The sequence below is a fragment of the Penicillium bovifimosum genome (assembly GCF_028826915.1).
Source record: "Penicillium bovifimosum strain IBT 22155 chromosome Unknown utg000005l_segment0_segment0, whole genome shotgun sequence".
In the NCBI taxonomy this organism is placed as follows: Eukaryota; Fungi; Ascomycota; class Eurotiomycetes; order Eurotiales; family Aspergillaceae; genus Penicillium; species Penicillium bovifimosum.
The window spans coordinates 303,777-330,089 of NW_026622714.1; the positions used below are offsets into that span (position 1 = coordinate 303,777).

General features: G+C 51.4%; 11 protein-coding genes across 11 annotated transcripts; 5 read left to right on the top strand and 6 right to left on the bottom strand.

Moving 5' to 3' along the window:
- Positions 1–98: 98 nt before the first annotated feature.
- N7515_005272 (Yae1 family protein) lies at positions 99–656 on the bottom strand (the record flags this gene model as incomplete). The annotated part of the gene is made up of 1 exon (XM_056666016.1): positions 99–656. One exon carries the CDS (start codon positions 654–656, stop codon positions 99–101), a length of 558 nt encoding a protein of 185 aa, XP_056519612.1.
- A 195-nt stretch (positions 657–851) lies between these two features.
- Positions 852–2,869, top strand: N7515_005273 (methionine--tRNA ligase MES1; the record flags this gene model as incomplete). The annotated part of the gene is made up of 2 exons (XM_056666017.1): positions 852–982; positions 1,042–2,869. 2 exons carry the CDS (start codon positions 852–854, stop codon positions 2,867–2,869), a joined length of 1,959 nt encoding a protein of 652 aa, XP_056519613.1.
- A 515-nt stretch (positions 2,870–3,384) lies between these two features.
- Positions 3,385–4,570, bottom strand: sonA (putative nuclear pore complex protein (SonA); the record flags this gene model as incomplete). The annotated part of the gene is made up of 2 exons (XM_056666018.1): positions 3,385–4,209; positions 4,310–4,570. The coding sequence occupies 2 exons, from the start codon at positions 4,568–4,570 to the stop codon at positions 3,385–3,387; spliced, it is 1,086 nt and encodes a 361-aa protein (XP_056519614.1).
- Positions 4,571–5,101: 531 nt separating this feature from the next.
- N7515_005275 (uncharacterized protein) lies at positions 5,102–5,413 on the top strand (the record flags this gene model as incomplete). Its single annotated transcript, XM_056666019.1, has 2 exons — positions 5,102–5,169; positions 5,287–5,413. The coding sequence occupies 2 exons, from the start codon at positions 5,102–5,104 to the stop codon at positions 5,411–5,413; spliced, it is 195 nt and encodes a 64-aa protein (XP_056519615.1).
- Positions 5,414–6,455: 1,042 nt separating this feature from the next.
- On the top strand, positions 6,456–7,163 carry N7515_005276 (uncharacterized protein; the record flags this gene model as incomplete). The annotated part of the gene is made up of 4 exons (XM_056666020.1): positions 6,456–6,609; positions 6,660–6,711; positions 6,773–6,956; positions 7,017–7,163. The coding sequence occupies 4 exons, from the start codon at positions 6,456–6,458 to the stop codon at positions 7,161–7,163; spliced, it is 537 nt and encodes a 178-aa protein (XP_056519616.1).
- Positions 7,164–7,817: 654 nt separating this feature from the next.
- Positions 7,818–8,749, bottom strand: N7515_005277 (uncharacterized protein; the record flags this gene model as incomplete). The annotated part of the gene is made up of 2 exons (XM_056666021.1): positions 7,818–8,177; positions 8,252–8,749. 2 exons carry the CDS (start codon positions 8,747–8,749, stop codon positions 7,818–7,820), a joined length of 858 nt encoding a protein of 285 aa, XP_056519617.1.
- A 786-nt stretch (positions 8,750–9,535) lies between these two features.
- On the bottom strand, positions 9,536–13,264 carry rgsC (putative intermediate filament protein (Mdm1); the record flags this gene model as incomplete). Its single annotated transcript, XM_056666022.1, has 2 exons — positions 9,536–10,554; positions 10,618–13,264. 2 exons carry the CDS (start codon positions 13,262–13,264, stop codon positions 9,536–9,538), a joined length of 3,666 nt encoding a protein of 1,221 aa, XP_056519618.1.
- A 442-nt stretch (positions 13,265–13,706) lies between these two features.
- Positions 13,707–14,545, top strand: N7515_005279 (bifunctional phosphatidyl-N-methylethanolamine N-methyltransferase/phosphatidyl-N-dimethylethanolamine N-methyltransferase; the record flags this gene model as incomplete). Its single annotated transcript, XM_056666023.1, has 5 exons — positions 13,707–13,755; positions 13,813–13,852; positions 13,924–13,940; positions 13,997–14,423; positions 14,473–14,545. 5 exons carry the CDS (start codon positions 13,707–13,709, stop codon positions 14,543–14,545), a joined length of 606 nt encoding a protein of 201 aa, XP_056519619.1.
- An 875-nt stretch (positions 14,546–15,420) lies between these two features.
- On the bottom strand, positions 15,421–17,484 carry N7515_005280 (RXT2 domain-containing protein; the record flags this gene model as incomplete). Its single annotated transcript, XM_056666024.1, has 5 exons — positions 15,421–16,601; positions 16,662–16,815; positions 16,923–17,044; positions 17,109–17,203; positions 17,384–17,484. The coding sequence occupies 5 exons, from the start codon at positions 17,482–17,484 to the stop codon at positions 15,421–15,423; spliced, it is 1,653 nt and encodes a 550-aa protein (XP_056519620.1).
- A 125-nt stretch (positions 17,485–17,609) lies between these two features.
- Positions 17,610–21,569, bottom strand: N7515_005281 (uncharacterized protein; the record flags this gene model as incomplete). Its single annotated transcript, XM_056666025.1, has 4 exons — positions 17,610–19,375; positions 19,431–19,544; positions 19,602–21,213; positions 21,282–21,569. The coding sequence occupies 4 exons, from the start codon at positions 21,567–21,569 to the stop codon at positions 17,610–17,612; spliced, it is 3,780 nt and encodes a 1,259-aa protein (XP_056519621.1).
- Positions 21,570–23,019: 1,450 nt separating this feature from the next.
- N7515_005282 (alpha/beta fold hydrolase) lies at positions 23,020–25,816 on the top strand (the record flags this gene model as incomplete). Its single annotated transcript, XM_056666026.1, has 2 exons — positions 23,020–24,841; positions 24,891–25,816. The coding sequence occupies 2 exons, from the start codon at positions 23,020–23,022 to the stop codon at positions 25,814–25,816; spliced, it is 2,748 nt and encodes a 915-aa protein (XP_056519622.1).
- Between the last annotated feature and the right edge of the window lie 497 nt (positions 25,817–26,313).

Below are 26,313 nucleotides of genomic sequence, written 5' to 3' on the forward strand. Positions count from 1 at the left end.
TGGAAAGCACTCTTTGCGCTCCAACCCGTAGGCTTCCGGGTAGTCCGGGGGTTGAACATCTGATATGACCTTTGAGCTGAAGAAGCATAAACAAGCCCTCAATGACGAATGCTCAATGAACTGATATCCTCAATACTTCCAGAGCCATCGCCAGGTGTTGACATGTCCTTGGGTTCGACCTGAGAGGAAGTATCCTCACGCTCGCCCATTGCCCTTTGGATGAGCTTTGCCTTTGTAGCGGCGCCTTTCAGACGCTCGTCCACGTCATTGACAGCTTCCTCCTCATTGCTCATATCCAATGTAGCTGGGTCGACGAGTTCAAGAAGTGTTTGGAGATTCCTGGCAAGTCGAGTGCTGTGTGGCGGCAGACTGGGCATATCTTTGCAGATAGCGGGATCAAGAGAAAGAGTATCCCTTGTGCTATGTGCTTGCACCGAGGGGCTTTCGGACGGTTTCAATTCGAGTCTCTGTGCCCAGACTAGGGCCTTGCCATATAGACGACCCATTTCGACGAACTTCTCGAAACCTTTCTCGACAGCAAAAACGCTGCCTTCAGTATATCCAGCTGCCGCTCCGTCTGCGGCGCCGAGCGCGTAGCCCTCATTGTAGAATTGTTCCTCCAGATCAAGGAGGCTATCCAATGGATTGGAGTCCATTGTATAACGGTAAATTCAAGTAAGGAGAAGTAACTGAGTGAAATGAGTTGGAATAGTTGGAATTGGAGTTCAATGATAGTAACTTTTTTGGTAGGCGCGGGGTCACGAGATAAGCCCACTTTTTGCTTTTCTTGCCCGCTCTTGCCCGCTCTTGCCCCTCCAACAAAGACGTTCTTCCCTCCAACTCACGACAAGATGACGGATCCCATCTTGCCTAAAGCTGGAGAGCGCAATATCCTCATCACTAGCGCTTTGCCCTATGTGAACAATGTCCCTCATCTGGGCAACGTCGTGGGCTCCGTGCTGAGTGCCGATGTCTTTGCTCGGTATGACTCAAAAGTTCCGGAATATGACATTGCGCTTCAGAGCTAACAGAGTCTGACAGATACCACAAGGCCTGTGGTCGGCCCACACTGTATATCTGCGGTACGGACGAATATGGAACAGCAACCGAGACTAAGGCACTGGAGGAGAAGATGTCGCCGTCGGATCTATGTGCCAAATACAACAAGATTCACCAAGATGTCTACGAATGGTTCAACATTGGCTTCGACCACTTCGGTCGCACACCCACAGAGAAGCACACAGAGATCTCCCAGTCTATCTTCAAGCGCCTGTACGATAACGGTTTCCTTGGCGAGCGCACCGCTGAACAGCCCTACTGCGAGACACACGGCTCATTCTTGGCCGACCGCTTCGTAGAGGGTGAGTGTCCCCGCTGCCACTACGACGATGCCCGCGGAGACCAGTGCGACAAGTGTGGTCATCTCCTCGATCCCTTTGATCTCATCAACCCTCGCTGCAAGCTCGACGGCGCTGCCCCGGTCCGCCGTGAGACGAAACACATTCACATCCTGCTCGACAAGCTCCAACCGGAGATTGAGAAATGGGTCCACCCCGCTATCGAGAAGGGTAACTGGCCCAAGAACTCGCGCATTATTACCGAGTCGTGGCTGAAGGAGGGCTTGAAGGAGCGTGGTATCACCCGTGACCTGAAGTGGGGTGTTCCTGTCCCGCTGGATGGGTATGAGAACAAGGTTCTCTATGTGTGGTTCGAAGCTTGCATTGGCTACCCTTCCATCACAGCAAACTACACCGATGAGTGGGAGAAGTGGTGGCGCAACCCTGAGGACGTCCAGTTGTGGCAGTTCCTGGGCAAGGATAACGTTCCTTTCCACAGCGTCATCTTCCCCGGCACACAGCTCGCCACAAGAGATAAGTGGACCATGCTTCACCACCTCAGCACCACTGAGTACCTCAACTATGAAGGTGGCAAGTTCAGCAAGTCACGCGGTGTCGGCGTGTTCGGCACCAACGCTCGCGAAACCGGCGTATCCGCCGACGTGTGGCGTTACTTCTTGTTGAAGAACCGCCCGGAGACTGGCGATACGCAATTCGAGTGGGGACCATTCGTTGATAGCAACAACAGCGAACTTCTCGCCAAACTCGGTAACCTCGTCAACCGTGTCATCAAGCTCGTTGCCGCCTCCTACGGCTCCGTCGTTCCGGAGTTCACCGTGCCGGAGACTTTCAACCCATTCTTGGAGGAAGTCACCGGCCACCTGCGCCAGTACCACGAAGAGTTGGAGGGTGCGCACCTGCGGGCCGGAGTGCAGACCGCCATGCGCATCGCCGAGGCCGGTAACGGACTGATCCAGGCCAACCGACTGGACAATGCCCTCATTTCAAATGAGCCTGAGCGCGCAGCCGCTGTTGTCGGCACTGTGCTCAACCTCATTCACCTGCTATCCAGCGTGTTCTCGCCGTACATGCCAGCTACATCGAAGTCGATTCTGGAGCAGTTGAACGCCCCCTTCTTGTATATTCCCAGCCTGGAGGAGATCAAGGATGGCTGGAAGCCTACCTCCATCAAGGCTGGCCACAAGATTGGCAAGGCTGCTTATCTGTTCTCTCGCATTGACCCCAAGAAGGCCGATGAGTGGCGTGAGATGTTCGGTGGCTCGCAAGCAGACCGCAAGAAGAAGGAAGAGGATGCTGCCAAGCTCGCAGCGAAGAAGGCTGCGGCCAAGGCCAAGAAGAAGGAGAAGAAGGAGAAGGGCCGCGCTGGTGCCGGTGCCGGTGCCGAGGGTGGTGTTGAGGGCTCTGCCAAGGGTGGTGCCGAGAAGATCTCTGTTACTACCGAGGGCAAGAACGACGAGGCTGTTGAGAAGATTGCCGATGGAGTTGCGCAGGTTACTCTGCCTACCTCGTAGAAATACCATGTTCTTCTTTTACACGCATTGTGTGTAGCGGGATGGTTCGGGGGCAGAAAATACCAGGCGCGCTGAGGGGGCATTTGTATTCGTTTATTCAGTTTCTATGGCATGGGTCATGGGGATCGGGGACCTTCAACTTGAAAATTTTATAGCTACTATTTAACAGGTAGCAATATCATACGCATGCAATGAAGGTGTTTCGTTCTTGGTCGCTGGCCTCTGGCTTGGTTCTGCCTGTCAGCTATAAACTACATGCATTACAGGTACTTACATGTACACATTAATATGTTCAACCAGGTAGGTACTCCCAGGAACAAAGTACATGTAGCTATGCAGGCCTATGCTAGTAAAAAGATCCCATTTGCACTCTTTAGTCAAAACACGCCGTTATGGTAAAAATTTCATTATGCTCGTTGTAGGGACGGGACACAAAATTGATCGATGGATGAAGCGCATCCCGATTTCCCACGCCAAAAAAAAAAAGAAGAGATAAGAACAGAGCAATGGCCAAATCAACGCTTGCGCGTGTTAGGTCTGGGCTTTGTCTCGTCAGGTCCGATAGGGTGCAGCATGACCTTGTTAGGAGTCTGCTGGGTATTGGCAGAGTAACCCTTGCTCCAGTCGTAGCTGACGGCGTAAGCGAAGATATTTCCGGTGCGGTTGAAGGCAGTGGTGGTGATGGGGCCACCGACGGCAGGATATCCCTTGAGACGGTGCTTGGCATCCTTATCCCAGAAGTGGAAGGTACCGTCTGCTCCGGCGGTGCTGAAGGTACCGTGGACGGGGTGGAAGGAGATCGAGTTAACGGAGAAGATGTTGCAGGTATCGCGGTTGGCAGGCGGGGTTTCACGGTGGCACTTGAAGGAGAAGTTTGAGGCGGCGTCCTTCTCCTCGACATATTGGATAGCACAGCGGCCTTCGACGGAGCCGACGGCGAAACCAGAGGCATCGGAAAAGCAGCTGACTACCCGCGTCTGCCACTTGAGGGGTGATTGCATAGTCTTGTAGAACTTGGTGGGCTGATCGAGGTTGACGATGTTAATGTAGCGATCCGCGGTGCCGATGACCAGCAGCTTGTTCTTGACGTCCATGGTGTAGACACGCTCCTGACAATCGATGGAGGCGATTGCGGTGGACTGTCGCAGATCCCAGTATTTGACGGTCTTGTCCCACGAGCCGGTAATCAGGAGCGGTGATCCGCCCACGGAGGGATTGGGAATCATGTGGCAGCTTCTAATCGGGGCGTCGTGTGCAGCGACCTGGGTTGTTGTGCCTGATCCGAGGTCAAGCATGCGGGCTGCCTTGTCGGCACCAGCACCAACGACCTTGGTTCCATCCTGTTAAGAAAAAAAAAATTGTAAGTTAGTCACTGTGCGACGGAGCTTGGGTTGGGAAGATGGGAGGGGATGGGGGGTGGATGAAGGGGTGTCAGCTTACTGGAGACCAGCAGCAATTCAGAACAGGAGCTTCGTGCTCGAACAGTGCCTTTCCTTCACTTTGTCCCTGGTCGTTGATTTCGTAGATGCGGACTTTCTTATCCCACGAGGCTACGGCGAGGTGTTCGCTGGTAGGCGAGAAACGGAGATCGGAGATGCCATCCTCTGGGGGAGTGTTGAGGGCAACATCCTTCGAGATGTCACCGGTGGTGTTGGTCTGGCTCGTGGAGGCGGCCGACGCGCCGGCGCCGAAAAGTGACATCGGAAAGACCGACGATGCTGTGGTTGAATCTGGAGGATGGAGGTATGAAGATGAATATCAGAGGATAAATTGAAGAGAAGCTGAGTTCAGAGTCGAGAACTCATGCAAAGAAGAGAAGGAAAGTCGAGCTCAATGGGGAGAGGAAGAGACAGGGTAGTTGACGATAATTGTAGCTTGATGGAAAGCGATGCGCGACGGTGGCAGAAAATGTGTCTCACCGCCTTGTTGCTATCTTCAACTTTGGTAAGTTAGGCACTTACTTAGGCCTGTTAGGGAACTTCTGTTAACAACTTCTTTTACCTTCTATTCGTCAAGGAATTTTTGGCTGCCTGCTCCCTGAATGAATATGATGAATTTCTCTACTACCGTTCTAGAGGCCTACAGTCATGCATGTATAGGCTTGCCATATGGCTAGCTCCGAACAGGCAGCATTACCGGACTGCAGCTATCCGTTTGGGAAGATGGATAAGATTCTGACTCAGTACTATTCGAGTCACTCGGGGACTGTGGGACATTCTACCACGTTGGACTATGGCCACTCTCAGCCCTCTGGAGATGACTCTAGTTGACTCGAGCTCAGTCGAGGTTCACTTCTTACGGTAAGTTATGGATGCGTAGGCATCGCCCAGGTGCTGATGTTTACAAATTCCGAGTCACCTAAAAGGTACACCTCATCCGCAAGATGCTGCCTCAAGGCCTCCAGTTGAACACTTCAGTTACCTGGGCTCTGTGGATTTCAAGCTCAAAGGCTCCAACGACCCGGATCCGGCTTTACATCCTGTTTGGTCTGCCAAGGTCCCAAGAGACAGCCGAGTGCTGGTATGGCCAACAACTGCCTCATGAACGAAGACATCTTCACTGTGGTAAATCACTAATGTATTCAAAATCATATAGCCAGTCTCCATGGGTGATACTGTGATACATTTAAAAACGAGGGCTCCAAGTGGTACATCTCCGCTGACACATCTTACACCCAGGAGAATTCACCTCCGTAGAAGGCTGTGAAGGGGATGTCGTAAAGCAGAAGAAACCCAATTACTATGGGCAAGAAACCGAGTAGGCAACTATGTCTGAAGGAGAGTATATCAATGATACTGTCTATTGTATTGGACGCCAGTCACGCCACCAGTCTAGAACACGAACTTGCGACATGCGGTGGAGAGGGTTGTCAGTGTCTGTGTTCCTATGCAGGAGGTGGAATGTGATTTGCAAATGAGAAGGGTAGTTGAGAATGCAAGTGGTGAGACAGGAAGTGAGAGAGGGGAGTGGGATGGGTCCGGCATCAGGTGATCATTGACACGGGAAGGAATTGAGTTGTATCTGTGCCTTTTAGTAGATAGCCTGTTGTTAGGGGTCAATATAGACTAGACTAAGACTAGACTAGTTAACTAGAAAATAAATAAATCGATAATCCGTAATATACCAGTAAACTAGTAAACCAATAACGATATAAAGTGATCTGCCCTAAATAAGTGGAGCAAAATGCGGGGTGCAGCGCTAAGATTGGCTCCGCCGACTATGTTGATGTCAGTTGAGAGTTGAGACATGATCCGAGAGAGCCGGTAAAGGGAGACTCCTTTGATTAGAAGCTAAGAAGTATTTGAGACGTATGATAATATTTATTACGATGTAATAGATGACCACTATACCCCTATGATATGCTCATCCCCATAGGGTACTAACGGTACTTTGAAATAGGTGGAAGTCCAGGGAAAACACAAAGTAGCATGACATCCATGACTGACACCCCCGCCCTCTTACAAGGTCACCTGCCCTTCCCCTCTTCCTTCTCCTCTTTCTTTCTCTCCTTCATCTCCTGATTCATCTCCAGAGTTCTCTTACATTACCAACTTCCATCTAATCCTATTAGATCCAAACTGCAATCATGTCTGTTCCATTAACCAAGGTTGATTCTGCCATCGCTGGCTTGTCCATAGCGGATGAGAAGCCCGATGCCGTTGAGAAGGAGGTCAAGGGCAAGAAGACTCACAAGCGAACCTCATCAACGGCGGAAGGTATCTGGAACATCAAGGACCTCGGTGAGTACTCATCGTCTATCAAAGTGAAAAGCCGTCTAACAGCAATGTAGAGGAGCAGAAGATCGAGATCACTCTGCCAATTGAAACACAGAAGACTGGGTGGTTAGTATATCGGCGATCTCATTCCTACATACAGTCTCACTGATACTGATTCTGGATTCAGGAAACTCAACACCTCCCCCTCAACCATCGAGGACAAGGATATCCTCAAGATGTTCCTCGTCAACCCCCCAGTCAAGAAGATTGACCTGCATTTCCCCCTCGGCCTGGCCGTCACCGCTCGGAACCTCAAGGGTGTAACGATCAAGGATGCACTAGACGCCATCCACAAACAGTTCAAGAAAAAGGTCAGTTGTGCTGCAAGGCAGATAGAAAGGAGTCCATGATGACTGACGTGACACCGCTAGGCGGATGACGAACTGGAAAAGCCCTACCTCGCTGGTTTCGAGTGGGACAAGGAGGAGTGCTGGACTCGGTTGATCGTGCACCAGAAGAAGGAGGGTGCACCACAGCCAAGCAAGAAGTCCAAGAAGAAGGCCAAGGAGGAGTCGTAGATGGGCACTGCCCTATATCGACCCGGGTGTTCCCTGACGTGGATCATGGACACAGACGTATGTCCCCGGGTGTCTCCCCGCTTTCTGATGATCTTCTTACTTTCTTTCCCCAATCATGATAATGGACGTTTCTACTGAGGACTATTGACTCCTCACTATCTGCCATGCGCTATTTGACTTTTATCTTCCCTTCGATCCACAGTCTCGTCCAGCTGCTCTGCGCTCACTGCGTTTCCCATGTAGAAACAAGGATTAAGACGGCGCGAGGGAGATCATTTTACATTTTTGCTTTCATCTTATTCATCTTACTTATCAGTCATCTCAGTCCGGTCCGACTCAAGTATCTACTCTGGGTGGACCGGTATGGCGCCGTTCACTCCTTCTGACGCCAGATTGAATCAAATAATTCCACAATGCTGTCCTTCTTCCTGATAGACTGTACATCGTGTAGAGTTCACAGAACTGACCACTAACTAACTTGGTTACATGATTGTAGTCTGAACAATGTCAAAGTGGGACATGCCAAGCCACGCTATGTGTCCCCACCGAGTATCCACAATGCGAGGGCCGTGAACACAACTGCATAAACATCGAGTCATAGACTCTCTTCAATATCCCCTAGATATCCCCTAGACTTTCGGCTATGCCACACGACTAATTCCAAAGTGACCCCCAAGTTTTCCGCTCCAACACCCATGACTCTTTCCAGTACTTCGGCGTCATTCCCAACTCGCGATACTTCTTCCTAACATTCTTCACCGCATCATGCTCCGGGGCCGCTTCACTACTGTCACGTTGCCAACATACTCCGAAATCAGTACGGAGCACCAATCCCAGATCCCCTACACCATGAAGCTGCATCTCCCTCTGAGTGCTTTCACCCAGGTCCTCCAATCTCCAGAACACCCGCGTATTCGGGCATTCAAATTGAGTCCAGGATTCCTCGAAAATCAGCACTTCGAAGAGTGTCTCCATCCGCAACCCGCCGCCCAACTCCTTCTGATAGTCTGCAGACTAATACATGTCAGCTAAAGCTTCCTCTAGTCTCTCTTCTCTTGACGCTTTGCTTTTCCTCCATATAAACTTACCCACACCTCATAATGACACAAACTCTGCCCACCGTGTCCATAATTAACACGCAGAAACGTCAGCGTATGAACAGCAGGCTGCTGAACCAACATCCGGCGCCAGCTAGCCTCAGGTCGCATGTATGCATCCAACATATGCGGTCTGCGGATAAAATCGAAAGTAGTGAAGGTAACAAGGGGAAGAAGACGCTCTGTACGGCCATTGTGATTTGTATCGTCATCACCTGTTGCGGGTATCTGGTGGAAAAGCGACGGGAACGCCTCTGCGAGCATCGGGTTCTCCATTGTCGGTTTATTCAGTACATTGCCGAGGGGTTTGAAGAAGAGAGCCCGTTGGATGGGTGGGGAGGAGTTGATGAATCGAGTCCAGTCACGGCAAACGCGACTTGCCTTTGTGAGGAGGGTGCGGGTGTCCAGGTTTAAGAGGATTAGTTCGAAGATTTCGGGTATGGAGAAGGCTTGGGATTGAGCTGGGGTTGCCATTGGGGGAGGTGCCATTTTGATTGGAATGAGAAGTTGTTGAGAGGATGATGGATGATGGATGATGGATGGGTCTACGATGTGAGTGTCTTCTGGAAAAGTATTGAGATACCTGTAAGGGAGAGAAACCATCCGCGTGATAGGCTATATAGAGATTTGGTCAGTTGGAAGATGTTTGATCTGTTGAGCAGCAATTGCCAATTGAGGCTCGGCCCGCTCATCACACGACCACACGTGCTGGGAGCCTGGGAGATCGTGATTGTCTGTCGTTTGTTGATGAATCATAATCTGTTCAATTGTGACTTCAGTAGTTCAATCAAAAATTCCAATGTGAATGTGCAATCTCAATGCATATTGGATCGCTGAATTGCTTCTAGTTGGTGATCCAAGATCAGATTGAAGGTGAGAGATGTACGGAGTAGGTGTGACAGATGGAGCTTGAGTGGGGAAAGTGGATCAAGTCACGTGGAGATATGGAGATTTGAAGACATGAAGATATCTGTGTCTTAGTTAGCTGTCTTAGTTAGCTAACCCCGCAGAAATACAGTGTAAGTAAGGGTTGGTGTGTGGAGACCTTTGATATTGAGTATACATAGACCATGAATCTGATGGAGTCAGGAGTGTATATACAGTGCTGGTAGAGAGGTATACCCGGTCATAGCCTCATAGGTCATGGGATGTGGAGTTCCAAGGGAAAAAGAAAGATCATGATAGCCTTGCATTCACATGCGAGGATACAAGAGAAGGGTGCTTCAGTCAACACATAACAATAAAGGGGTGTAGAGGGGGCGAGGTAGTCTCCTCTCATCTAGACCGGCCGGAACTCCCAAAGAGGACCAGGACGATCTCGTCAAGAATCGTGAAAACAAGATGGGTATTAAGATGCTGGTTATTGAGCGTAGCAAAGATGCGACGGGCAGCAGCCTGCGCATTCGCTCTGCCGACGACATTACCCGCCAGATCTGGGATGAGAGTAGCCAAGACCACAGTGGCCTCAGTACGACTGTTAAGACGGTCTGCTGCTGAGCGGGGTGGCACTTTGCGGAGCACACCGCCCGGCCAGAGGGTATCACGAGCGAGAGCGATATATTTGAGAAGTGAATCATCCTTCACCAAGTCGCGTGTTCCCTCGCGAACCTTGCGCTCGATCGTCCCCCCGAGCAGCTGGTGCAAGACAACGACGACGGCCCGGCCGCGCAGCCAGTTGTTGCCACGATTCAATTCAAATGCCTCGAGGAAGAGATCGCAGATGGGCTTGATGAAGGGCTCGAGCTCGCGGTCTTCGAAGGCGTTGAGCTCCGCTTCTGCTTCGGCGGATGTGACGGCGTCCCCGGTGGTGAGGCTAGCCTCTGGAGTCATGGTGCTGGTGGCTTGCTGAGTAGCGGCCGAGATGAGGTTTTGTCCTGCGGTAGAGAGTTGGTCTAGAACGCCGAAGTTGCCGAGAAAGTCGTCCATGCCGTCTGCGACGGAGTTGTAGATACGTGTGACGAGGTCTTTGGTTTCGCCTTCGTTGTCGCGAGCATTTTCCTTGCGGGGGAGAATGGCACGTTGGGACAGGAACGCACGTAGATCACGGCTGCGGCAGACATCGGGTAGAAGGAGGAGTTTCTGGAGGTAGGCTTCGAGAGCAAGTCGTCGTTTGTGAAGAAATTCCTTTTGTAGCTTCATGACGACGCGTCGGCGAGGAAAGTCCAAGTGCCGGACAGAAGGATATCCTTGGCGTAGCTTTTGATGTAACTCATGGAACTCGCTGTATCTTCTTGCAACGACCCACGAGGCAGCGGGCATTTGCTCGCCTGCATTTCTCTGGACCTCCACAATGTCTAGAACAATCAGTTAGCCTTGACGAATGAAACGCGTTGGAACTTGAAGAACCGTGTTCTTACACATTGCAAATTCACGACCATCCTCCTCTTCCTTGCCCACGACGATGGACTTGAGGCTGACGGTGGATCGCCCAAACAAGCTGTTGTCGTTTTCCTGGAGAATGTACTGTTGCCGCTGCATTTCCTTGCGGTGTATTTCGCGTTCAAGACTAGCTTTGGACTTCCGTAGGATCCTCAGCTCTGCGGTGTTGTTTGTCAGCTCAGCTTTGCGAGTCAATGCTTGAACCACAGCATCCTGAGCTGCAAGTTTGTCTATGTCCACCGAGAGCGCCTCAATGGCTTCCGTTAATCCCAAGTCCCCTGGCGCGGCTTCATGCACCTCATCTGCCGGGTCCTTTTCATCGACGCCTTCTGGTTCTTCATATTCATCTTCTATGAACTTTTGTTGCTCTGGGAACAAGTCGTCATCAAACACACCAAGTCGTGACGCATGGTTCACCAGACCAAGCGATGCGATGCTTTTCTTGGATTTCTCATTTCGGTTGTCAACCTGGGCAGCGTCGGGGTTGCGTGGCGAGATAGCAGGACGTTCCGCCCCAAAAGGGCCAGAGGCCTCACCTTTGAGGTCCTGAATTGTGCCATTTTTCGGTTCGTTAGTTATAATGTCGTTGAGCGCTGCCTCCATAGTCTCGAGGACTTGGGTTTGGCTTTGGCCGGCGTCAGTTTCGCCATTTTGAGAATCCTTGCCCAGGCTATGGGTGGACATGGCGAGATTGTTATCTGTGTCGTAATCGTCATCAAATAGACGAGCAGATCGCTCTGAGTCTATCGATCGTCGAAGGGAATCGTCATCATCAAAAAGTTTGCCCATGCCACGCACATCACTGGACGAGACAGCGGCTCGTCGAAGGTCCTTGGATGGTCTCGGTCCCGGCTGTGAATTAGTTCGTGACAACAAGGGAGGAAGAGGTCGCCTTTCGGGAGTTTCAAAAGCGACCGCCATTGGAGAAGATTGGGAAACTGGTGCCTGAGAAGCGGAAGCTTCGTCAGACGCAAGGTACTTCCAGTATAAGTCCGATTCTTTGAATTTGGGGTAATAGATATCTTGGAGTTGCTCTAGAATGGCGGACTGGGTGGTCAGAACCACCATCCGCGCTTTGCGGTACTGCGCTGGCGTTGCCCGCTTTCCTGCACTTAAAAACGCCTTGACTGCTCGGCGAGACTCCTCAGATACCTTGAGCTCTGGCTTTGAGAGGTAGGTCTCACTGAGAAGAGCCAAATCGTTTCTATCCGATGGTTTCCACGTCAGTGAAGTAGGCTCCGCCTCGTCTCCAAAATCGTCTTCAAGTGGGTTGCGGAATCCATCCACAACGACCCAAAACTGAACAAGTGACATCAGCTTTTGGCGGTCCATGAATTCCATGAAATAAGACAGCCCAGATGCGCTGTGCATCACGTCAACCAGTGACGCTTCATGCTTTGTAGAAGGGACATCAGGTCGGATCTCTACGGCTGGAGAGACATGGGAGTTCTCGCTAGGCCTGGCAAGCTTTGCCACTTTCTGGTCAAGGACACGTTTGCCTGTTTCGAGACGCCTCAAATAAACCGGGTCCTGGCCCTCGACCACACTCTCTTGCTTCAATTGACTGGCAACAAGAGCACGGAACCGACGGGCATCGGAAAGATTGTTGCATTTTCTAATTGCCCTCACGAAGCGTTCAAAAGCTCTCTCTGAATCAGTTGGGGACAAGCGTGGGAACGGCTGTCCGCGCTTTGATTTGGGTGCGGGTGACGCATGCTGGTCCAATGCAGCACGTAGCTTGCGCACAGTTTTCCGATCCTGCAGGGCTGTACGGCCATATGCTTCCATTAACTGGTTCCATGTGTCCGGATCTGACAATGCTGAAACCATCGGAAAAAGCACAGCACATGAGATAATTTCGCGAATCAGGACCGATACGATGCGACTGTTGAGCACACTTTTTGGGAATAGCTGGGGCAATAGACCAACTGCTAATTTGCGTAGATATTCCTGTTGAACTGTCTTTTGATCGGAGGTGGTGAGAGTCACAGCAGGGTGTAAGCGGCCTTCACGATACTTATTTGCAATGGCTAAGTCGAGCTCCCCGGACTCGGTCACATTTCGATTAAGGTTGCGCCCCCGAACAGAACGTTCAGCAATGTCGAACTCTTTGAGATGCGCTGTCAGAATCGGAAAGATGCGCGAAACTATCAGCGAGATCATGTCCTCTGCTACCAACCGATCCCGGAGGTTTTCCAGAGCAACACGGATCGTTCGATCGACCTCATTGGCAAATGTAGGGTTTGGACTGATACTGTGGTACCAAGATGAAACAAAATCCCGGGTTATGAAAGACAAGAGTTCGTCAATACCCTCCGAAACAACAAAGGATTGAGGATAAAGCGGCCGGGCCCGGTATCGCATGCTTCGGCGGACATTGAGCACTTCCTTTCGCCAATGCTTGGGTTTGATGAAAGCCATCGAAACATTCTTGATGGTGGATTTGTCATTTTTGTGCCGGACGGTCAATATGACAAGACCTATAATACCCGCAGAGCATAGCACAGCACCCAGAGTCACAGCATATCCCAGATACCGGAGGATTGGCAGCCAGCGAACCACAAGACCCCATGCGATGAACACACCGACGCCCGCCAGAATTATGTCACGACGACTAAGGGCCATTGTCGCCATTCTCCCCGCACTCTTATTTGAGCTCTACGGCTCATAACGATCACTTCCAGGAAATTGGGAGCGAACAGCTCGACATAGTACTGTTATCGCGGCTGACTGAGTCTGATCGGCGGAGGAGCTTTGGCTGTGTTGAAGGTGCTGGAATGGAGTTGATATTTGGTACAGGCCTTTGAGATTCAGAGAGGGGATCAAGGCGCCGATCTCAGCTTTGAAGGCGGCATCAAAAGGAAAAGCCAAGCAAAGAGTCGAGAATGATAGATCCCGTGACCAGTGACCGTGCGGAGTTGGAACGTCATTTGTTTACTTAAGCTTGGTGATCCACTTGGCCCCAACTGTCAACGTCAACTTCACCTTCCCCTCTTCCTCTTCCTCTTCTTCTAGTCTCTTTTCTTCTCTTCACTCTTCTGTGTTTCTGCTGAGCGGTTCTTGCATCATGGCCTCTATCACGGATTTTATCAACTTTTCCTCCAAGCCCTTACTATGTGAGTCTAGTGCTTCCTGCAGTATCCCAACAATTTGCATGTGATTGACCCCTACAGGGTCTGCCGCAACCATCGCTTTTAACCCTGTCTTCTGGAAGTGAGTGTTGAGAAGACTACAAATCCATTCTACTATGTTCATGGGAATAGCTAACCCGGCTTTCTTTTCAGCATTGTTGCCCGTGCAGGTTCGCCGACTCCACCCGAGAACTGTCGCATTCATCCTTAGCTTACCGTTGAACAGAATACCGCAACCACTTCTTGACCCGCATCTTCGGAGGCCCGTACAAGGGTTGCTACTTCCTTGCGGTCACTATCTTCTCCCTTGGAATTCTTCGTGATCATGTCTACCAACTCGCTCTGGCTGACCAGCCCTTCTACGCTCCCGTTCACCAGCCGGTTGTTGGTGGTATCTTGTTTGCTATTGGTTCGGTCCTGGTTCTCTCCAGCATGTGGGCTCTCGGTGTGACCGGTACCTACCTGGGTGACTACTTCGGTATTCTCATGGATGCCCCCGTCACTGGCTTCCCTTTTAACGTGACTGGCTCACCGATGTACTGGGGCAGCACCTTGAACTTCCTCGGTGTTGCTCTGTACCACGGCAAGGTTGCTGGTATCCTTTTGACCGCCCAGGTCTTTGTCTTTTACTGGTTCGCTCTCGGCTGGGAGGAGTAAGTGGCCATTCGCCAGCATTTGATTGCCTTCACTAACTTTCTTTAGTCCTTTCACTGCTGAGATCTACGCCAAGCGTGAGCGTGCGCGTGCCAAGAAGCAGGGCGGCAAGCGACAATAAGTGCCATGAATGTATACATGTATACAAAGATTGGCCGGGATATTCAACACCCACAAACTGCGAACTGAAAGAGAGGCCAAAGAAACAGAGGTCGGGTTGCTCAGGCAACTTCTCCCAGATCTGGGGTTGTCTTTCCCCCAAGTCTCCAGCACGTGGACCCATCCGAATCTTCAACGAATGGACGTGTAGACGATAAGCCACATCCGCCTGGTCCTTGATACTGGTGATGAGTAAAAGGACGCGGCCCAGAGTGATTTCCCTTACGCGACTACCCCAAAAATATAAATCAACCCATCGCGACAGAACTGCAGTATACCTGTGAATCCGTAGACCTTCATGGCTAATTTGAGATGTCCGCTGAGGATATCGAGGAGCTTTGTCCGGTCCTGTTTGCCTGCGTCAGACTAAAGGGAGAAATGCTGTTTGTAGCCGACAAAGAATGGCCACAGAACTTAGATAAAGGGGATTGTATTCTCCCTATGCAACACTTCACCTATACAAGTACGCGCAGCAGCACCAACAAAAGACGAGGAAGAAGGAGAGTCAAACAATATCCCTCTAGCCACTCAACTGTACTTTAGAAATGTGCCCTGCATTCGCATAGAGATAGACGCAAGTATCCAAAATCACATTCATTAGAGAAAAGAGGGTATATACCGACGCCACATGAATCAGAGATCCCAGCTGCCAAAAGAGACAAGGGACAGAAGGGTAGTATGTAGGATCCTATCACAAGACCTGAAACATCTTTAACGCCACGCTAGTATGACGAGGACATGTCAACAATCGAAGGCCAAGACCAGAATCGAAGAACAGGAAAACAGCAGTAAACGCAATGATGCACACAAAATAGCACTGCCAACAGCCTGTCTCTATTACTGCCGTCTCCCCCTTCCTCTCTTTGCCTGCGTCCGTGTCTCATCGACGGTCTCAACCTCGTCCTCGTCGGTGCCCTTCTTTAGGTCTTCCCCCTCAGCGAGCCCCCATTGCTCGCGATCATACCAGTCCTCCCCATCGCTCATTTCTCCAACGTGTCCCTCGGCCTTACACCACTCCAGCACGTCCGCTTTCATACGGCAGGCCTTGTTTAGCGAATCAAGCATATGTTCCACCCCGCGAACAGTCTCTTCTTGTTTTTGAATGTACGACCAGAGCAAACGCCGTGTTTCCTCAGCCTCAGTGGCAGGCAGGCCGAAATTTGGGTCTGGGAGGATGTGGTCCGGGACCAGGAAGAGGGGATGAGGAGTAGGTAGCGGGAAGGCTGAGTTGGTGGAGGAGAGTGGGAAGCCATTCTCAGTTGGATTACCCGCGTTAGCTTGTGCGCGCGTTGTCATTCGGCGTGGTGGTTCAGGCGACGATCCGTCGTGCATTTCGAGGTCTTGTTCTGTGTCGTCGCCGACTTCGTTCGACTCAGCGGGAGCGCCGTCCTTGGTTGCGTCTGCATCTTGCCTTTCTGTTGGGCTTCTACTTGAATCCGCCCCATCTGCATGTCCATTGTTCTCTTGCGCGGAAGAATCGGCGTTTTGGTGAGGTGGGAGGTCTTTAACGGTGGCATCAGTATCTTCCGATTTGAGTTGCGGGTCGTTCTTGTCGGCTTCCTCCTCATGTACTGGGACTTCTGTCATTTCCACATCTTTATGAGTTGGATCAAGCTGCTGCTGTTCTCCATTCTGTGCAGGTTGTTGTAGTTCCGCAGTGGCTATTGAGGGTACCTCTTCTGTCGCGCCCTGTGGGCCATTGACCACCTCAGCTGCAGACGGCGTGCCTGTCCCACTCGGCCCCTGGTAACCGGTCGATACGCTCGGGACATCGCTGACGGGCCTGGGATCAAAGATCAGGTAATCATTAGGAGTCTCGATCGCACCGCACGGCATCCAACCGCTATCACCGAGAAATTGTCTATGCAAACTCCTTGCGCGCCAAAGCAAAGCTCGCTCCTGGCGTAGCTTGTGTTCAACCGCCGATGCCATGTGCTCCAGAGCTCGCGACGTGTATGGTTGGGACATGGAAGGATGGGTAGGGAGTTCAGAAGGATGTTTCAGGGGACAAAGAAGAGCTGGAGAAGAGACAGATCAGTCATGAAGCCATAGACAAGATTTTGATTAAAGTCACTCACTTTCAAGCGCGATTCCAGAGAACGGGTCCTCTTCAGCAGCCGCAGCATCGGCCTCGGAATCTTCATCGTCCTCATCAAGCTCGTCCCCCTCAGAATCATAGCGAATCGGGTTCGGCTGAAGGATGTAGCGTGTATAGCCCGCATGTTCAATTTTCTATTCGTCGCAAAGCTGGAGTCAGTTTCTAGAACATCGTATCTGGCTGATCGCCGCGCTGTTCAGGCGTGAAGAACAATCCTCGGCGAAACTTGCAGACCACGCACCTGCTTGTAGTATTCCTCGGCGTTGATGTAACCCATTGCACCCTCGCTCACATACTTAGCATTAGCATGCATTTTGTTACCACGATTCGTAGGCGCCAGAATCGGGTCGTCAGGGCCGTTATCTGTCGAGGGAAGACGTCAGAGAAACATTCTGCCCGAATCCAAGAAGCTCGATCGTTAACTTACCATCACGCTCTCTGCGCAAGGCCCGCTTCATGCCGGTGATGGTATCGGCGATCAACGCCGCTTGCGCCGCCATGGTTACGGTGTCGGCAACGAGGCTTTCGAGTTAAACACGTCGGTTGGCGCGTTGGAGGGGAATCCTCAGTCGAACGAGGGCGTGAGGACGGATATCGAAGAGGCAGGAAGGTGAAGGCTGGGATTTTCGATGCTGCAGCCTCAATTATCGGAACAGATACCACAGGGATCAAGGAAAGTAAGCTGTAATGGCTTTGAGTGACTGTGATGAGCAGCTCTTGGACGGCAAGACATGCGGAAGACCGATCGCCGCTAGCCGGATTAGGAACTCCGGGTTATGTGATAAGGGCTGGTCACCTGACATACCCTGATCTATCATACCAGGTTGTTTACATCTTGAATGGGAAGTGTCTATCTTATACATTATCACTCGTTGTGATGCAAGTCAATTCATCTATGTACATATAACTCAGGCCGTAGTCATATCATTCAATCATCGGCGTCAACCCATACCAGAACCCCCTTCTTGTCTGACCGCATATCCCCAGTGGGCAGGACGCGGAGGGACTTATTGAAATAAGTATCAATAACTACCAGTTGGGGTTGAATCCATAATCCGCGCTTCGCAGCAAACAGATTGAAGTTCACCGTATGCCGGCTCAGTGGCATAATTTGCACAACAGTCGTCTTCGGTCCGCTAAAGGCGAAGTGCTCACTAGCTTCCATGACCAAGTTGAAGGTAAGGAAATGGGTAGATGGGTTCTCGAGGACATATCCCATGTGTATTAACCCCGACATCTTGCTAGATGGTGTAGCCGATGCAAGTACCCGAGGCTCGCCCATGGGGGCGACGAATCGGGGAATGTCGAGGATGGTGGTCATGACCGAGTTTTCCACGTCGGCTGAAAGGACAGTTTCCGATGATTGCCGGTGCCACTTGATCTCCAGCGCGCAGTTGAGCGCAGTTGGTCGGCGGTCCCCGAGAAGGAGCTTCCGAATATCAAGGCAGAAGTTGGATTCTCGCAGTTCTTCTGGTGCAAGATGGGGTGTCTCCGCGCTGACAAGCTCTTCCGAGTGAACCGAGCAGATGGCGCCTCCAGTGGCTTCGAGCAGGATCAAGGACATCTTGTCAATCACCAGTGGTTCCAATGCAAAGGATACTACTTTCGAATTGAGGTACCACCTCTGGAACAGGCCCCCTGCTATTGGCGCGGAACTGTCCTCAAGCAAGTCGTCGCTAACAGCAAAGAAATTGGGCCACGGCTGGGGGTGGACTGCAGGTAAATATTCGTAGTTGGCTTCGAACGGCCGGATGAAAGATAAATCCACGATGATGTTCTTCATAATCGGGGTCTGGATATCAGAAACCAGATGGTACACAACCGAAACTTCCAATGTGAGATTAGTAGCTTCCTTGGTGTCATTCAACACAAGTGTAAGCGTGTGGTTAGACGAGCGGTCCAGAATTCCCACAGCTCGCTTCAAATGATGGGACGGCCGCTCAGTCGGAGTGCTGGCGCCGGATTCGAGGGGTTCGGCGTTGCTAGCACCGTCAAGCCACTGGATTTGGGCGGCAGATTCAGGACCGAAGAGTCTGATTTCAGTAGAAACATCGGCAGCTTCGTCTTCTTCATTGTGTATGCCGATCTGAAGCAACACGCGTTCGTTGGTATAATAGGATTCCTTCAGGTTGGGAGTTGTAAGGCGGATCTTGGGGGGCTTAGGCAGGACCTTGCACCTTCCAGTGTCCCGATCTTTGCCTACTCGTCTGCGCGTGGCGCCCTTTTGGGTCTGTTTCCACCAGAACGATTCACGCTGGCCTGGTTCTGTGATTGCGTAGCCAAGATCAAATTGTTCCTCTTCGATCAGCATGGTAATCGAAGCGATCTTGGCTTCACCAGCTTCGCGGGGAATGCAAGTGAGATTGAAGATCTTGGTTTGGGAGGGTCCCAGGGTCAGATCTGCTATGCCAACCAATGTAGACAGCCCGCCAGTAGGTGATAGAATCGTTGTATCAGGATTGCTTGGCTCACGAAGTGAAAGATCTGCGATACTACATGGAGTCGTTGTGTCTGCGTCCCGGTTCTGATCAGATTGGATCTTCACTGGGCGAAGGCATCCTTCAAACACCAGCTTAACCTCTGAAAGTCGGACAGGGGCCGATGATGTTTGAGCACAGGATGTGATGGAAAGTTGGGCGCGCAGCGGCTCCCCGACGTTGCCATCAGATTTCTCGAACACCAACGATGCGGTCACTTTTGAGCTATTGGTCAGCGAAATCTTTGGTGTGAGAAGGTCCTGCTATCTTACAATTTGTTACAACATCCTCCGCACGAAGGATAAGAGAGGGTTTGGGCTTTTCTGATGGCAGACTTTCGAGACTCCTGTGGATATCATAAGGCCATGCAGGTCTCGCGTTGAAGGCTATGAAATGGACGGTTAATACCAACAAAGACAAGCATACGGCAGAAATTCACTTACTCTTGTTGAGTAGCTCCCAGTCCACTCGCAATACTGTCTCGCTGTCTTGTACCCTGAGGGCACATTCTCTGAGAGCCCATCCGAACTTGGCCATCAGGTGCCACCATCCAGAGCGGCGCCAGCTGAGAGTCGACCATAGTGGTTGGAGAAGGCCATGCGCGTCGGACCATGAACCAATACGCATATACTCCTCGGCCGCCTCAAGACTTAGGCTCTCAACTTTACGTGTCTGGTGACGTTTCGAGAATTCCTCAATAGCACCCTTGAGCGTTTCCAATATTAGACTGGAGTGGTCGAAAGTAGTCCGGCCTTCTTGGGGTGCTTCAAGATGAGGGTCGGGAACAAGGTATGTGTCGTAAAGGTATGATTTGTTGGCGAGTTGCGAAGCGGGCAACTGCTCAGGAGGCATGCGATCTTCGGGGGGAATTTCTTGAGCAAGATTCCGTCGCATCATTGTATGCTTTGCAGAACGGTGCAGCCAGTAACCCTCATGGTGCAGGTGTTCCCATGGCCTGACCCGTTCGCCGGTAGGGATCGATCTCTCGGGTAACGCATAGAGCTCTCCGGGCTGCTCAGAGGAGATACCACTGGATATCAATGGGATTTCTGCTCGGCGAATAAGCTGCCCCATTACCATCGACCACCGTGCCTCCCATGCTTCCCAGCCGTAGTGCTTACTGCCCTTTCCTCTGCGATTGACGATATCCTTTACTCGGGTTCTGTGGTCCACCCAAAGCCTAGCTGCAGCGGTGGTCTGACCCGTCCACAGCAGACAGCGTATAATTCGGATGGCGAGGGCATCGGCCAGAAGGCGCGCATCATTGAATCGAGGGTTCCAGCCCGCGATGATCTCGAATACTTCGTGCCCAAATAGAGTTTCATACGCACTCTCGTAGTTCCGACAGGCTGCATCCATCTCTTGCCGGAATTCAGCAAATATGCCAAGTTTGAATTCATACCGCACATTCCAGCCCTGGGATGATAGGGTCTGAGAAGTTCCAGTCGTTGGCGGCGCAGTGGGAGGAGGAATACTACCCCTGTTTCGTTTGCGCCTGGCATGTTTGGACAAATCCCGGTAGTACTCAACGACCGATGGTTGCAGTAAAGAGAAAAGTGACTTCACAAAATCTTGCAGTTCCGACGAAGTTGCATCTGGTGGAATCACAAATATTGATTTCGGGTCAAGATTCGTTGCCCGCCGAATCCCCGCAATTCGATCGTCAATTTCCCCTTCGTAGCCGCCCTCCTCTCCATCTTCTGATATCAAAACAACGATAAAACGCGTTTTGTACCCGGAGGCTTGCCATTCTCGTTTCAAGCTGTTAATCTCGATCTTCAGCTGATTGTCTCGTAGGGAGTTCATATTCGGATCCAAAGAAAATGGGAAGAAATTCATCACCGCTGCTGGAACTAGGTCCTGATGTTTAGTTACCCAGAGAGGTGTGAGCAAGCCATCTGGGAAAGTTGGAGACCCTGGCGACAATGGCGAGATGGGCGAGTGGAGGGTGAACGGTGCGCTAGGCTCTGAGGTCTCGTTGTCCTTGTCATCGCTGGGAGCGGTCGGTGATGAGGGGCTAGGAGGGTCCGCCTTTCGAGGAGGGAGCTTGTATGACTAGTATATCGATGTCAGCGATAAGTCCGCAGTGTGAAACACGATTGGATTATGGCATATCAACCTACCCGGCCGGAGCTTTTGATGCGATACCCAATGTTCGCGGTGGTATTTCCGCTCATGCTGACCCTAGATTTCCATGGCGTCTGAGAGCTGTCTTCCTCTAAAAGCAGGCTCCGGAGATCGTCCGCAACAGCCCCTCTCAGAGGTGGAAAATCTGAGAAGATATGAGTCCCCTTCTCTGCCAGGAGAGGATAACCCGATATTTCAAGGTCATCTTTTGAATCTGCCTCTAGTCCTGAGAGTAGGACGAGAGGTAAGTTGTGATTGACGTAGTCTTCGGGGTAGGCGTCCATTGCGGGCAATGGCTGTTTCGCAGCGCCGTCACCACATACCTAGCAAAGACCGGGTGCTTGCAATAGCAGGTTATGAATCTCGCAGCGGTTGACTGGAGCAGATATAATGCGTACTTTGTTTATCACAAGGCTTTGGGTAAGATGAAACAAATGGCGGTACTGCCATGTTGGTTGTGAGCTGGTGGGCGGTCAGATTTGTTTACCCCGATCCCAACACCTTAAGGAGTTAGATGCCCTTGAGGACTGAGGTGAAGCATGAACCTTCTATGAATTTGTCTTGTCTAAAAGGAACATGCGAGATGGGTACTGGGTAGATAATGTATGTATAATATAGCCATTGGTTTATGTAGTAGGATCTAAAACCTATGTATACTCTCTACTGTGTACTGGTAACCTGCAGGGACAGCTGCTGACCGCCTTTCATAGACCTGCACGTGATAGTCCGCTCAAGCTCTCGGGACAACAGTCGTTCTCAAACAAATGGACTCGTGTCTCGCGACGTTACTAAATATGATTATGGATTCGAAAGTCACACAATGTGACAATGAACGTGGCCTACCTGTCCCAGGGTACAATCATACAATGGAAGAATATGCGATAAGTTGATCAGTCTCTCACCGCTGAATGAGAATCATTATGTTCTGACGATAACGATTTCGAACTATTATATATTGCCCTAATCACGGAGGATTACACTATTGTCCGGTGATCTTGATTCAAATTACAGTACCTAGATCCTACATTATGCAGATATAAATGGAATAGATCAGCCATTGATATATTAGATATGCCTCTAGAGTACATCAGTGTTCTATTAGGCGTCAGAGTACACTGATAATCCTGATTGTCTCCATCAAGGGGGTTCGGAGATCAACTCCCAATTTTAAAGAACTTTATAAGAATTTGAGGACCCACGTGGAGTTTCTTGAATATGCTTGAATTCAACTTATTGTTCGTGCATAGTTCCACAATAGAAATGCAGCGGCAGCCTTATGTTGTACTGCTAGTCTGCTACAGTACTATATTATTGACGAATCCAAGAGTATGGGGATGGGATCGATGGGTCTAATGGAGCCTGGGAAATTAAGGTGGAGATCTGAGCTTCCCCCCCCCCCCCCAAAAATTATCAACACCCTTACCAGTTACCACCCTTTTCACTTGACGAACTCATTTTGCCCCTCGATTTGACCTGTCCAATTCATCCCACGCTCTTTTTCAGTCTCTTTTTACTCCTCCTCTCGTGGACTACCCTCCTTTGAGCTTCCATCAATCTCATTTCTTATCTCGAATCAAATACCGTAAGGGGCGCCGCAAGGACCAGAAACCCTTATATGTACACCAGCTGTCGCATGCAGTAGATCATGCGCCCATCGGTTTCATACCCTGCATCCGTATCCCTGAGTCTGTGTGTTTGCGACTCGAGGGTTGAATCCCTGGACTATTGAACGCCATGCATCTGAACGAGACCGCCCCGGGCCCAGTGCAAGCGGAGTCGGCCCTGCTTAGCCGTCGGCGCCGTCGCAAATCGATGCCCTCGCGCAATGGGAACACTGACCCAACGTCGCCTGAAGTCATATCCTCTCTCATTTCCTCCCTTTCCACTATCTCTGTGCCTCTAAACTCGCATTTTGACAATCTTCCGAAGCTCGACACCGACTCCGATCCGGGATTGCCTGAAGTCCCGCAGACGGCGCCTGTCTATTCTATTCCCCCTTCCGAGCAACATGGGTTTGGAATGAGCTACGGTGCCTACAAGCCAGCGGTCGAGCCATCAGAGCCCGCGGAGAATCCATTCTTGCACCCCGATGATGCCGCGTCGTCGCCTGTCATTCGCATGGCTAGAGCGCCTCCGTCACCAAAATCACCGCGATCGCCCCGATTCAAGCCCTTCAAGGCCACAGATTCATTTCCCACCCGTCCAGCCTCAAGAGAGTCCCATACGTCCGTGGTAGTCGCCCCGGAGCCTGCGTCCTTCGGTACGATCAGCACAGAGCCTGGCCCCCGTTTGTCAACACCGAGCATTACTTCAAATAGTTCTACGGGACGGACACGAAGTCTCAAAGGCCAATTCGGTCTATTGAGGAGATCGTCCTCACGAGAATTCTCTAGCGAAAAGGACGCGCAAGCCGAGCGCTTACGAAAGACGACCAGCCACAACGAGAGTCTACGGCACAATATCCCGCGCAGTCGAGCAAGCCTGCGCTCATTGCATTCCATGGCAGAAGTGACAGAGGAGGCGCGTCCTGCAGACGTCAAGGAAGAGCCGTACGAAGAGAAGATTGCCAGCACTCCACCTACCGTGGACCACCAATCGTTCCACAGTACCCCGGATGCTGGAAATCCTGGTGGCATCGGAAGTGGCCGGCCTATTCCGACCCGCGATTCCTCGCTGCGACATCGGCATAGTCAATCGCCGAGCTCCAAAAAGCATCGGTCTGCCCGTCATAGCCGATACTCCTCCACGGCTAGCAAAGACCCCCACACGGAGAATGGACTGCCGGGAACGAGCAACGATGCCGAGCAGGTGACGCGCCGGATTCAAGAGTTGAAAGACCATCAACAGAAGATCAAGACCGAGCTGGACGGGGCTGGTAGCCCCGAACACTCGACTCCGACGACCCCGGCAAAGCAGCCGAAGACTTCAAAGGTATCGCGGGTGCTGGGACACGATGTCGACAAGGCCGACATCTACGACGGGCCAGGCCGTCATCAGCCGCCTTTCAATGAAAGTGCCCCGTCACCATCTGTGATGACAGGAAAAAGCCGCACCGGACATCGGCCTGGAGCAGCACTTGCATCAAAGCCTACTCATCTACCAACGCAGTTGTCCAAGTCTTCTGCGGAGAATGCGGACTCTGACAGAGCTCGACAGAGACGGTCCCTCGAGCCACTCACACCAACCAAACACCGCCGTACCCCGTCCGGCCATATGTCTCACCTATCAAATGGGCGTCCATCTTACAGCACAGAACGACCATCCAGTGCCGATTCAATCGATCTCGCGGTCGATGACTACATCTTTTCGCCGAGGCTGGCCCAGAGAGTTACCCACCCAACCACGGGCCGTACTATCGCATTCTCTGAGGTCGGTGACCCCACAGGCCATGTTGTTTTATGCTGTGTTGGTATGGGTCTCACTCGGTATCTGATGGCGTTCTATGATGAATTGGCTCGGACACTCAATCTCAGACTGGTAACCCTGGATCGCCCTGGCGTTGGCGAGAGCGGTCCACACCAGGGAGATGAGCCGAGCACCCCTCTCAGTTGGCCAGGTAAGCGACGACTGCTGAGCTTGTTTAGTTCTGCGCTAATTTCTACTAGACGACGTTGCAATTGTTTGCAACCACCTACGGGTGACCAAATTCTCCATCCTTGCCCATTCTGCCGGCGCGATTTACGCTCTTGCCACGGCTCTCCGAATCCCGCAGCATATTCGTGGCCGTATTCATCTACTGGCTCCATGGATACCTCCATCGCAGCTGTCGAGCATCGGCTCCCAGAAAGACCCCGCGCCCACAAACGCAGTTCCTTACTCCCAAAAAATCCTTCGTGCTCTCCCTACATCTTTTCTTAGAGTGGCCAACTCGAGCTTCATGTCGGCTACGAGTGCCAGCATCACCACCAGTCTACCCAAGTCGCCGCGAAGGGTCAAGCGCAAGGCCGCTGCGAAAGACGCAGCCACTGCCAATCAGGCTCCGCCCGTGCCAGCGTTGCCTTCTGCTGTCGAAGCCCACGAACAACGTCAACAACCGGACACCAATATCCAACCGATCGCTTCGACTACTGGTTCGTACCGAAAGAGTGACACGACTCTCGCATCTCATGCGAAATCTCCAGAAGACGAACTTGAACGGCAGCGCGACTATGATACTCGTCTCACCTACAAGATCTGGGCATTGGCTACCACCAACGCTAACCCGGCGGTTGATTTGCTTACCTGTCTCGAGCGTCGTCAAACGATCGGGTTCCGTTATGTGGACATCACTCGGTCAGTGGTGATTCATCATGGTAGCAAAGACCCCCGCGTTCCAGTGGAAAATGTCCAGTGGCTTGGCAAGACGATGCGTCGTTGTGAGGTTCGGATCCTCGAAGGCGAAGGTCATGGCCTCATGGCATCTGCTGGTGTCATGGGAAGTGTCTTGACCGAGATTGCCAAGGAGTGGGAGGATTGGACGACCCTTGTCCAGGGCAAGCGCCGAGCTACCGTCAACCGTCCTTCACAGCCTGGACTCTCCATTCATGCTTGATCTTCTTATACCCCCATTTTTTTTCTCTTTATTTTTCCCCATCAGTCGATGTCTTTACTATGATGACACCGCGTCTTTTCCCGGCCATGTGACTATTCGTTCCCTAATCACCTCGCCCTTCCCTCGTTTCCACAAATTAGGCCGCAGCTGGTCTGTTGGTTCCCATTGCTTTGGCTTTGCCTTGAACTACTCCTTACTATCTACCCTTACACTAACCCCTACCCCCTATCTAATCACCTAATGGTGCGAGGCTCCCTGTCTTATGATTAATTGACATGAGGTTTTGCCTTTGAACAAAAGGACCTATCTGATATTTAGCATAATACCCAGTCATGCCATATTTTAATAACATATTGATAATTCACGATCAACCTCAAAATAAGCGTTCGTAAGGCAGTGAATAGCCCCAGCCAAGCATCAGCGCTCAGACGCGCCCGCAAATCAGGGATGTCATCTCCTTGGCTCCTTAGGAACCCCACTTCTCCTGACCTGTTTGG